At 37.6% G+C, this 13,420-nt stretch overlaps 1 protein-coding gene across 5 annotated transcripts in view; it reads left to right on the top strand.

Moving 5' to 3' along the window:
* LOC133524477 (calmodulin-A-like) overlaps positions 1-13,420 on the top strand; it is a 356,565-nt gene that overhangs the window by 215,912 nt on the left and 127,233 nt on the right. For 3 of the 5 annotated variants that reach the window (XM_061860517.1, XM_061860513.1, XM_061860515.1), the window contains one exon: positions 1,404-1,445. The exons of the other annotated variants lie outside the window; for them this stretch is intronic. In XM_061860517.1, the coding sequence (XP_061716501.1) occupies positions 1,404-1,445 (42 nt within the window). The remainder of the gene's footprint in view (positions 1-1,403; positions 1,446-13,420) is intronic. 5 annotated transcript variants of the gene reach the window in all.

Here is a 13,420-nt window from a genome sequence, read left to right as displayed (position 1 = left end):
ATTTCTGCTGGAATTTCGCATAAAAAGGTTTTTATTGCACTTGAAGCATGTTTTCTGTGATGGAAAGCCACAAGTAACAAACAATTTTCAATTATTATTTTGATTATAAATGCAGATGTTGAGTTATTTCTGAAACTTTAGTGATCTTGCTATCGCCATCCAACCAGCCAGCATCAAGCATGCCAATCTTATTGGTCGTCATAGTCCAATCAACGAGGAAAGAAGCTTCCACCAAATATGCCCTTCACCAAATTAGGCAGAATTAAATAGTCAAGTAAAACGTGAGTTTAAAAATAATTCAGAAATTATTTTCTGGTCTATTGTGTAACTGAAATCAATTTTGCTGCTTACAGTTACAAATAGCTGCAGAAATGTTATTAGTACTTTACTTATAAATCTTCCAATGATTTCAATGTGATGTCATTATGGGATCATCTTGCAAAGTTCGAATACAGATCCATAAAGATGGATCCAAATGTAGCATCTACGTCGCGAGTACACGTTTCTTGATTGCCTGCTTTATGCGAGCCTTGCATGAGCATTGAGCACTCACCAAGTGCGCAAAGGTAAGGCAATACAGGCTTTTCGACCGCATAATTTTTGTAATGGATTGTATGGGAAATATTTTTGACGATATTCCTTTATATGTGGGTTTCCATCAGAGAAATGTTCTTACGCTCCATCTCCATCCGACTAATGGATGTGCGTATTAGGCATAAGGACCCTTCTCTCATAGAAAGCCACTTTGTTTGATGATATTTCTGGTTGTGTCGAATAAGTCAAAGATATCTACCACACAACCAAAAATATCACCAAAATGTCGAAATACTTCTTCAAAAATGCGGTCAAAGAAATTATTGACCCGCATTGCAGACCTATTGCTTTCGCATATTCGAGCAATAGGGAGGAGGATGAGATATCGATTTTAGTTTTTCGTAGTAGGGCCTCAGAACCCAATATGAAAGCGTACTCGCGGCGCATTCGCTAAGATCTGTGCTATAACCCTATAACCGGGAAAGTTCCCAAATTCGGGCATTTTTCTTCTTCCTGACCTTGTCCCACGTTATTTGAGGTCGGCACAACATGTTCTTCTCTTCCATTCTCCTCTATCTTTCGTCACCTCAGCACTCATTCCTTTCTATCTCATATCCTTTTTCACACAATCCATCCATCGTTTACCATCTGCTCTCCGTCCATCAACATTCATCCCTGACATTCTTTTGTTCTCTGTTACTCTAATTACGCCCTCATTGGGGTAAAAGAAAGATCCCCGCAATTTGCGAATTTCGGTTTTTGCGGTAGGCCCTGTATAGACGATAGTTAAAAGCACAATTTCCTCGTTGGTTGGGGTATAACTCGAGCTGTGTGTGCTAGTGTATCGGAACGGATGTTTCTTCTTGCAGGCTCGGAGCGCTAGCACCAGTAGCTTTAGGAGTGTAAGTCAGGTAAAGGCAATCGCTAGAGCTTGATCATGCCTGCTCACTACATTGATGAGTTCGTGGTTTTCGTTATTTTGAGCGGCGATGGTTTTTATCCAGCGGGGGCAGCATGGTTCCATTTTTATCACTTGTCACTATGCCCGTCACTTTCGCGCTTACGTACTTGTTAGAACGTGACAGGCATGGTGACAAATGATAAAGAGCTGACCATCTTAGCCCTACTGTAAGCGCGAAAGTGACGGGCATAGTGACAAGAGCTAAAAATGGAAACATACTGCCACCGCTGTAGGGCTATTAAGATGGTCGGCTCTTTATCATTTGTCACCATGCCTGTCACGTTCTAACAAGTATGTAAGTGCGAAAGTCACAGGCATAGTGCCAAGTGATAAAAATGGAAACATGTTGCCACCGCAGGAAAATAATGAAATAGTTATTTGTTTTATAAGAACACAAAGTTTTTAACATCTCGTACTAATATCATACCCGAGCAAGCGATTTCAAAATTGAACCACGAGCGTAGCGACTGCTGCAAGAGTGGAATCCTAAGCGTTGTGAGGGTTTTTAGACACGAGTATAAAAGCTTGTTCCCGCCTTATTAAAGCTTGTAAATAACAACATGTTTCATGTTTTTATAAGACTTTACATGATTGATGATGAGATTTGAAATATTGGAAATAAATTGACTAAAGCCTAAAGTAATTAAAACCATCGCCAATGATATTCTGTCATGAGTCATTCATGTTTTTACGTAGTTTGTTATAGATGTAGAGTCATCATCATCATCGGCAGTAGAACTAAAGGTAAGTACACTATTGAATCGGCTAATGATTTTCATAGCTTACAGAGCAACACAACTAGTCTCAGCCAAAACAAAAAAAAACAATCTTACAGAAAGGAAAAAAAAGCTTGTACTATGTACTAAGCGACAATATACATACTTAGGTATTATCCAGAACTCAGTAACAAATACCAATAAAAAAAAAAAAAAAAAAAAATATGCGTCAATAAATGCCGTCACCGGGATTTGAACCCAAATACGACTTTATCTAAAGGAATATAAACTAAGAAATATAAAAAAAAAAAGTCTTAATATCTAAAGTTTGATTTATAAAACAAAATAGAATTAAATAAAAACTAAAAAAAGTCGCCCAAATCTGTTCCTTGCGGAAGGGTGCCCATAATGCTGGCTACAATCCCCCGCTGAATGGCAATGCCGATTCTTTGGCCAAGGAATGACCTAATGGTCTCTAGTGGTGTCGAGTAGCATCTTCTTTGTTTCCTTAAATAAACTATGAGCATCCCCTACCCGAATTAGAAAATTTAAAATTAAATATTGTAAAAAACGAAAACAACTTAAAACACATCATTTTAAGAGGTATATTATTTGGGAAATAAGTATAGGTACAAATGAAAATTTGAATTCGAATTTGTCAGAAATAATGCCAACCTCCCGTTTCCTCCTAATTATACAAAGTCTCATTATAATGCAACCTAAAATATGAAACCTACAATTTAATTCCATTGTAGGAAGGCTTAATGAGGGCCAACAATAACAAAAGGTTGAGATACTATTCTGTGAAATAAATGGTAAATAATGAATAAAACTCATATAAATTTCTACGCTACGACTTCTAGGCTCTCATTTGTGACGGCCCACGGGAAAGGTACCTTATGGCGATTGGCGCTTACGACGCGTAGCAGCGTATTCGTATAGGAGTGACGTGAATAACAGCGTAAGCGCCAGCCGCCTTATGGACTTATGGTAAACGGGAAACCGTAGAACGTCACATTTTAAAATGACATTCCTTAATAACATGAAATTTTGCCATGATCAAGTAATATATTCGTCGGCTGAGAATTATTTTTGGGGAAATCGTTTTTAATGATTTCTAAAATAACAAAAACTCATTTTTTGGGCAATCATGTAAAAATATGCTATAATTGACAAAAAATATATATATTTCTAAAATGTTGTCCCATATCCGAATTTTACTATTATATAGGATAATTACACTGTGAACAGAAAATTTTACGTTTAACATTTACTCATCAAAACCGGTAATGACAATAATAAAAATGCTTTTATTTCATGATTACCAGTATATTAATAATATATGTATGGTACTATGTGACCTAATCCAAAAACTTACGGCCCGATAAGAACTTTAATATACGTCAAACATTTGCTAAAGATACGATATGGATTAGATATGGATACGGTATGGAGTGTGGAATTAAGAGGAGTGGCATCTCTTATGGTAGAACTGTTGCAAAAGTGTCCAGCTGTCAGCTATAAATAATAGTTCCAAATCTCTCCAGAGTAGCGCTAGAGTAGCTAAGAACCTAGGCGTTATTGACGGAGTGAAGTGCGAAGTGATTTGATTTTTTTGTTCAAGTACTCTAGGTATTGTAGCGCCACCTATTTAAAGTTTTTTGATGACACTTTTTGGTACATGGAGATTTCGTTCCTTATCTCCACCTTCCGTATAAGTCAGTGTCGAAAAAAAAACGTTAGTTTTGACACTGGCATATCCAATCCATATCGTATCTTTAGGAAATTTTTGACGTATCTTAAAGTTCGAATCCGGGCGTTAAACTTGACATTCACACTATCATATCAATAGCAAAACTTCAACAGGATAAATAAAAAAATTAATTATTCAACCCAATGGACAGTTTTTTCTATAAAGTTAAATATTAATGTTTTTTACTGTAAGCTATGTAAATCAAGCCCTCAGAAGCACTCTATACACATTAGATCTCTTCATTTATAGTTCTAGCATAGACATAGACAATTCTCACAGATACATCACACGAGTGAATTTATCTTTTACAGGCATATACAACACGTATATTGTTTTAAACGCTCATCACAGGTATTGTATTTTGGAGGTAATCAAATAAGTGAGCGAAGCGAATTAGAATCAATTTGGCTCAGCAATCTAAAGTTTTTTGGTTTTCAATAGTTTGTTTTGCGATAACTTTAGTTAATTTATTCTAATTTAAATGAAATTAGACAAACGCGTCATTGAGGGGCATATATTTTATAAGTTCTAACATGAGCAGGATCGATCAAGGAGTTATGGAGTTAGGAGGCCCTAATCAATTTGCTGAAGAGTTTTGTTATACTGGTCAACTGGTTTGAAAGGAAATATGCGTGGCCACAGCGTAACAGGTAAGTAGGGATATATAAAGTGGATCATTCTCTGGTGAATAGTTATATCAAATTGGGAAAATGGCTGCCATCTTGGATTTCTACAATTATTATTTACGTTAGACTGCATTTTGACGTAAATGACAGTAGGTACCTACGTAGCGGCGGGGACGTCAAGTGAGCAACGCGCGCACAGCCCGACTTAGCTCTGCCCGAGAGTGCCCGAGAACGCCTATAAATGTAACGTCTGTGGCAAAATGGCACTTTGTACTGAGCGGACTGTCTGCTCCGGAGCGCGCCGCCGCTATTTACTTTGTGTTGGTGGGCAGCAATGAACCCGACTAAATTGTGTGTATAACTATGTAATAAAATATCACACGTCCAAATAAAAAAAAATTGTTACGGGATAAATTGCGTAGGTTGTTTTGGTATGTCATAAATTTTAAAATGTGTTTTTAATTCGTCTCATTGCGTATGTTCTGTCCCTCACGGGCGCACGCATTTGGCATCCCTATACCACTCTATACTAAACTTGCTTTGAGGTCCTCATGTTGTATCTAGGAAGTACCTAAAGAAATTTATTCAGCAAAATTTATTAAAAACACAATTAAAATCATATCAAGACAGATGTCAGATCGACGACGCAGGCTTCGTCAATATATACAAGCAAAAAAAAACATCCACAACACGCTTCATCGTAATATGCACCTATCCTACAAAATATATATCCACAACACGTTTCGTCAACGGCCTACCTTGTATCTATATAACAAAAAGCAATAAACAAATAGAAACCTACCCCCCACTCTGATTTTCACCCGGACCAAAAGTGCCAAAAATACTGGCGGCATTGCCTCGCTGAATGGCCAGTGATATCTGCTGGACCAGGAAAGAAAAAGAACCAGAGCGAGTACCTAAAGTAAATAACTTCGTAGTTATTTCATTGCGTCGCTGTCACTTTCGCTTAATGAAGAAAGATATATTATACAAATAACATACTTGCGAAGTGAATGGGCATCAAAGTAGAGCAATCCTTTATTACGGCTTTGCTATAACTATTAACTTTAAAAACATGACAAGACATGGTAATACAACAATCATTCACATTAGGTTTTTATATTGAAACTTGATTGATACTTAGTTTATAACTTACGTATAACCGTTGAGGTACGTTATAGTTTAAAAAGCATACAAGGAAAACATTATATTTTCGTGAAAATATTTTTAGTCTACTAAGTATATGTCCTTATACCCGGGTATGTCCTTAAACTACGTCCAAAAGAGAGGTATGGGCAATGTGAATGTCATCTCGCCTTGTGTGGTAGGGCACAGCACAGCAGATGTCATTCCAGATCTAGAGCAGAGCCCAACTGGGCAAGTACCTCCACCTTACAGAAAACCGCAGCCAAATAACACTTGACCCTACTCATAGTGTTGTGTTCCTGCCGGTGAGTAAGGTTGCCAGAGCTCAACGAGGGGGGTGGGGTTAGGGTCGGCAACGCGCATGTAACTCCTCTGGAGTTGCAGGTGTACATAGGCTACGGAGACTGCTTACCATCAGGCAGGCCGTATGCTTGTTTGCCACCGACGTAGTATAAAAAAAATGTTTAATTTAAAAAAATGCAAAATAACACAATTGTCCCGGTAGACGTCCCTACACTTATGACAACCCTAAATTAGCATCGCTGATAATGTATTTCACCGACAACCTATGTATTGATTTTATTATGACGTTTAATCCAGAGCAAGTAACTACGAGTACCGCGAACACCGAACTCTTTCACTCCAACTAAGGCATAATTAGAGTGACGGAGAAAGATGCCCGCAATTTGCGAACTTCCAGAATCCAGTAGGTAGCATTATTTATTGTCAAATAATCACGTTTCCCTATATTTTGTCATAATGAAAATATATAAAGAAAACATTTCCGTTAATGCTGACCGAGCCAAAACAAACAATCAATTATATCTAAACAAGCAATCTGCTTAGTCGGATTATCCCGTACATTTATAATTGAGTACACAATGGACGAAAACAAAAGCCGACGGAGCTGTCCACATGATATTGTTATAGATGCAAAACAGCGCAACTAAAACACTTCTAAAACAACCTTATGTATTGAGCAGCAAAGTCCAGTTTTAAATGGTTAATGTAAATTGAAATAAGCAGTTTGAAAATTTTCAAATCTGAGCCAGTGGACGTAGATAAACTGGGACATGTAGAGGATTATGCCTTGGAATTGGAATGCTCGAAAATCAAGGCCTCTTGTACGTGTTTGGTCATGTCATAATAAATTCAGTTTTTTTAAGTTTTTTTTTCAGCTAAAGTAGGTACTTCAGATAAAAAAGCAGTCTAAATAATAAGCTTTTCGTATTTCTTAGTTTTCTTCTATCAAAACAGGCTGAACGGGGGCTATTCGTAAGTATCACGAGCATGTACAAGTAAAAGAGAGGTATTGTGAGCGCTTTGTAGTACTTCTTTTTACTAAGAAGGGAAGACTTTTTCCGATAACTTTTATTTTTATTTTATAGGACATTATTACACAAATTGGCTAAGTCCCACAGTAAGCTCAATAAGGCTTGTGTTGAGGGTACTTAGAGAACGATATATATAATATATAAATATTTATAAATACTTAAATACATAGAAAACATATATAATTGACACTGATATATCCGATACATATCGTATTTACACCTAATATTTGACGTACCTCAAAGTTCGAATCGGGCTGCGAGACAGCACTTCGTGAAACAATCAGAGGTATATGTGTGTTTGTACAGAGTACAAAGGCGGCATATCTGGGTCGAACTATATTGTCCTAGATTTTAATGGTCCTTACTATATTTGCGAACAGTTTGGGAGAAAATCCAATATCGTTTAAGTCTGTCGAGAGGAAAACTTTTTGGAGAGTTCGTTTTAATCTGATATTCGAGTTGTTTAATACTAGCTTCTGCCCACAACTTCACTTGCGTAAAATTAGCAGTTTCATATTCCAATGCCCCCCCCCTTTAACCCCACCAAAGGGATGATTACCGAGATAAAAACTAGCTTATGCCCTTTCCCGGGACCCAAACTATCTCCATCTCAAATTTTATATAAGTATGTCGCTTCTGCGGTTTAAGGTCCTGTAAGTTTGTGTTCTTTCACTCTCACTGAGCGTAAGCGAGAACGAGATGGATGTGCGTGCCTGGGAGCGCAGATATCATGTTTTTGAATTTAAATTTTTTGTATACGTTTAAATAAAGATTAAGATATTTTATTATTCAAGTAGGCATATTACAATGCGCTTAAGAACGTCAAATAAGCTACACCGGCTCTAACCGTACACTTCTGACCCGAGAAGATTTAAATCCTCCTCAATTAGAGGAGGGTATCCCAATATGGACCGGCAAGAAACACGGCGGGACACATCTTTTCAAAACGTTACATCATATGATTAATATGCATTAAATAAATAAAAAAGTAATCAATAAACAGATATTGACGATTTTCAGAAGCAACTTTTATATTTTTTTACTCTTACGCAAAATTTGCCATAAATTTTTAAAATGCATTTTAGACCTATGTTCGAGATTTTTCTTTATCAAGCGAAAGTCAAAAACTCAGGATTCGAATTAATAGAGTTACTCAAGAAAGGCCTCAAAATTACTAATAAACTTTTTGGCAGTCGTAGATATTGTGATCTAAAAGAATGCTACGACTTGAAAAACTACACTCTCTGAACTTACTGCACCTTAAGCGTGAAGAGATAAGAGATAGATAGACAGACTTACTTTCGTATTTACGTATAATATTAGTAGAAAAAAGCCGTTATAAGTAGGTTGGTGTTGCGAAATATTGTATTCGAATAAAAGACTGTATGAGTGTATTGTATGTATATTTATTTATTCGGGATACCCTAGCTTAAAGGGTTAGCGGATTTTAAAGTGTGAAATATTGCTAGATGTGTATGTGTATTCATTGATATGATAACAATATAAGTAGACAAACTATAGGTCATTGAAAATTTGTTTCAATTGTACACATCAAATGCTTTTAGAGTGCTTAAAAAATTGCTTTTAGAAGAGACAAAGTGGAATAAGATACATCCAAGACATACATTTTTTCCTAACAAAGAATTATTAATATACATAATGACCGGTCTGGCCTAGTGGGTGACCCTGCCTGCGAAGCCGATGGTCCCGGGTTCAAATCCTGGTAAGGGCATTTATTCGTGTGACGAGCACGGATATTTGTTCCTGAGTTATGGTTGTTTTCTATGTATTTAAGTATTTATAAATATTTATTTATTATATATATTGTTGTATAAGTACCCTCAACACAAGCCTTATTGAGCTAACTGTGGGACTTAGTCAATTTGTGTAATAATGTTCTATAATATTTATTTATTTATTTTAATATCTTGTTTGGGATTCGCCACCTTTTTTGCATGAAAAACTTTTTTCTAATAAAATTTAGTAATATATTCGTAAAATCATAAAATCACGCCACCGAAATGCCATCATTTATAACACCAAGCCGCTTAAAAAAGGTCCGAACAAACCGCTTTATTTCAAATTTATGAGGCCATAAAATAATTTGAATCGCGGAATAGGTATCCCTAAAGTTAGCTCCACACTACAGTGCGCGAATCTGAGAACCGCGAATGTTAGCGGCCAGAGGGTTTTACGATACAAATCCAATGATGATGATGTCCTCCCAGACGTATCCGTCGACGGCGACATCCTGACAAGTTATTTTATTTTTATTAATATTGTTTTTAAATATTATTTATTAACTATTACGCGCATGGGCGCGAGCGTGACTTGCAAATCCAAATTTAGTTTTGAAAGTTTGGCTGCACGGAGCACAGTAGAGCTGTCCAGATGAGTTGTATGTATAGTTGTAGGAGGGCCTGGGCCGAGTATTTCGGAGCTGACGTTTGGCGTCAAGATCTTCAAGCCGGGTGCGTTCAAAGTTGTCAAGCCCCGTACTGACAGCAGCTCGCCAGTCCGATCTCCGAGTCGCAAGCTCCTCCCACGACTCGCAAGATATGCCGGTGGCCAACAGATGGCGTTTTACGACATCCTTGTAGCGTAGGTATTGCCCGCCAGCCTTACGTTTACCTGAGGCTAGCTCAGAGTAAAATACTTTTTTTGGCAGTCTTGATAGCGCACGCACAAGGTGCCCACACCAACGCAATTGACCTTTTATGAGCAGACACTCCATACCCGGCATGCCTGTTCGACGTAGAACCTCCGAGTTTGGAACACGATCCTGCCACTTCAACCGTAATATTGCCCGTAGACATCGTAGATGAAATGTGTCTAGACGTTTAATGTCCCCTTTGTACAAACACCATGTCTCCGAGGCATAGAGCAGCACAGGCATGATAATTGCTCTATAGACGGCGAGCTTTGTGTGAAGGATAAGATCGTGCGATTTCCAAACTCGCTGGTTCAGTCCACCAAAGGCCGCAGCAGCTTTGGCAATCCTAGAGGAGACTTCGGACTCGAGACGATTGTCACTCCGCAACAGAGTCCCTAGGTATCGGAATGTACCCACTTCGTCCAGTGCATTGCCCCTTAAATAAGCAGATGCATCGCTCGCAGATTTCCCTCTAGCAGGTTGTTTGACAATCTGGGTTTTCGATGCACTGATTACAAGGCCAAACTCACAAATCCAATACAAACGGCTCGATTCGAAGAAAGATTAAGACTCGCTTAAGATCTTGGAAAGATCTTTAAAAGATCGGTAACTAAACGACATATCAAAATTGACGTTTATTTCGATTCCGCTGTGATCCCAATAAGATCTATCTACGATATTTCTAACGTCAGAGTCACATTGGATGTCCGAATCGAGCTGCTTCTGTCAATTAGAACAAACCAGAACTTATTGTTATCGTATCTCATTCTTTGAATCGGACCGAAATCCTCTTTATTGCACAATCTCAGAATAAATTTACATGCAAACACATATAATACATGAAGATAGAGGTAAACAACAGGCGGCTTTATCGCTACAGGCAGAGTGATCTCTTCCAGACAACCTCGTCTCGGTTATGTTCTCATTATAGGTTTTTTTTCGGATGATACTTAGCCAAAATATTATAATTTTTTTTTATTTCTTTCTTTGTTATTTATTGAAACCTTAATCTTAAGACGGAAGAATAGCTTTGCGATCCTAACGAAATAACGGTACTTTTTCTATGAAATTCCCATTTCTGGAGAAAACGGTTTCCACTTACTAAATCTTAAGAAATCACTTTTATTTTGTTGTCTATCGATCGGCTTATAAGTTCCGCTTTTTTAATTGCAAATATTGAAAAAAAAGGAAAACCTATTATCCTGATTTTTCATTGTCTCAATAAAATACTATAAAATCATGGAGATTGGAAAATATGTAGAAGCGGCAAAATATTTTCCCTTTTCGTATGGACGAGTATGGTGATATACTTCCGTCTTAAATTCGGTTCGCAACCATTCGCGATTTACACGTGCGATTCGCACACTCAGTGAGGTGCTACCTTTATCTGGGCAATATTGTCCTGTGGCCCATAATTCTCGGCAAAAGAGGGCAGTTTTTATCAATTATAAATGTAAATAAGAAGAGGTGTAGAACATCTGGTATAAAAAAAAAATTGTGCGTCGAGTCCCTCCGCGCGGAAGAAGTGAAACTTCGTAATGTGGAGATGAAAATAATGACTCGCGCTGGCCTGTAACAGGTATACAATGCGCATTCGTTCGAGTGCCACGCATTCAATCTCGCTCTGTCTCTTTCTATTCCCCCTCCCGTTGAACGTTTAACGCAACAGTGCTTTCATACCCCCTCCATGATAGCGTTAAACGTTTAACGCAACCTTAAATCGTAAAATCTCGTTATAGGTTTTGTTTTTAAATCGGATGCTACTTTTCTGGGCGTTTAATTTAAATAGAAATGTTTTAAATCCATAGTTCGCATACATTAAAATCATATGAACTTTTGATTGACTGCACATTTTATACTGATCGAGTCGGTGCTTTAGTTGAAGATCCTCAAATACGGATCGAAACATGTCGATTGTATATTCGAGTTAATCATAAATGAGTCACCCGTTTATAATAATTTTAATATTTTCGAGTCTCATGGGAGTTGTAAGGTAAAATTCACATTGAATCGCGGCTAAAGCGCGCGATTCGCACACAAAGTGTGGTGCAAGCTTTATCTGGATCATGTAAATAACGTCCTGTGACCCACAAACCTACTTACGATCTTGACTTAGAACTTGGGGATTCTATCTCGGATTGGGCGTATTTGTTCGCCAGTGAGTCGGGAAACTCTTTGTGAACGGATATCGCTAACTTTTCTATTTGGACGCTTCGGGAAAGTTGCTGATTTGTGGTGGCGATTGTCCGATAATTCTGCTTTGTTTAATTCTCAATGAAGGCAACAGAGTGAAATGATTTTGACACGTTATAATGCTATCATAATCGAGCGATTTGTTTTTCACTGACATCGAAAACACACACAATTTATTATTAGCTTGCCGGGGACTCTTAGTGGATACTTTCGTACGTCTTATCCGTTACTTTTGATGCTGACTATACCTACTACTCATAATTGAAATATGAGCAATTTTTACGTATCTGGGATATTTTCCATTACACCTACTTTATATTTCCATACATACACAAAACAGTTAACATCTGTCAGAAAACCTTAAACAAACCAATGAGAAAGTGTTGATAAAAGAAATTATTCTTATATAGAACGAAGTTCGTAAAGCTCTTTGAGTCAAAGCTCTGCGGTGTGCACTGGTGCAGTGGTACGAAGCGTAGTTTACTCATGTTGGTACCGGTTACCTTTACCCATGATGATTTTAAAAACTATTGTTAGATATTTATTACTATTGCAAAACGTCCCAAAAGTTTATTGGCGAATAAATAACTATTATACAACAATTTCACACGAATCGATCTAGTCCAATAAATAGTAAGCTCAATAAGGCTTGTGTTGTGGGTACTATAGGCGACGAATATTTATATAAAACTATATTATTTATATATCGTATATAAGCAACGCAATATAAGCCTACTGTGTGACAAGGTCGATCCATGCGCAATTGTCTTATATTATTTATTTGTCGCGAACCCTCTGAGCAAACCACGGGTCAAGTCTGATGACGTTATCGTATCTAAAGTGGCGCGCGGGCGATGCCGTGCAGTTCCTAATTTCCTATCGACCCTTGACACGTGTACACGCATACATTCCCGAATATTAATTTTGATTACCTAATTAGTGATTTTGATTAGAGATTTTGCAATACAGGGACGTTGTACGAGTATGTTGTTTATTGACTTTTATGCAATTAAACTGTCCCAGTTGAATATAGACATTTTCTCGAGGAACCCTTAGGACTAAGTTTAGCCATCATGATTACTACAAATAGATAATAAATCTGATGATCTACGTAGGTCATTCTGCGACGTAATTAATTTATATTATATAGGAGAGTTGGTAAGTAGTTTATATTTATAGAAAGCGCCAAGTAGAATAAATCTCTGCGTCACCTGTGTAGTTCCCGTATGATAATTAAGACGTTTCATATGACCTGTCTGCACAGTTCTTTGTGTAAAGGCCCAGGTTTACCAGGCGCTTTGCTAGCTCTTGCTGTGTGTAAAAATTCAAAGTGCGTTTGACTGTTGGTTACAAATGCGACGTTTGTTAAACCTTTGAACGCCACGCTTATCCTGTGTGGCGCGCCATTGTGAACTTTGTCGGAATGTACGAATGTTGATATTGGGTTGTAGCCGCGCGTCAGTTGACATCTTTGATGGACAAAGGGTTAAAAGGATGACACATA

This window comes from Cydia pomonella, chromosome 13, assembly GCF_033807575.1.
Source record: "Cydia pomonella isolate Wapato2018A chromosome 13, ilCydPomo1, whole genome shotgun sequence".
Taxonomy (NCBI): domain Eukaryota; kingdom Metazoa; phylum Arthropoda; class Insecta; order Lepidoptera; family Tortricidae; genus Cydia; species Cydia pomonella.
Note: the sequence above shows the minus strand (reverse complement) of the source record. Positions and strands in the feature narration are given on the sequence as shown.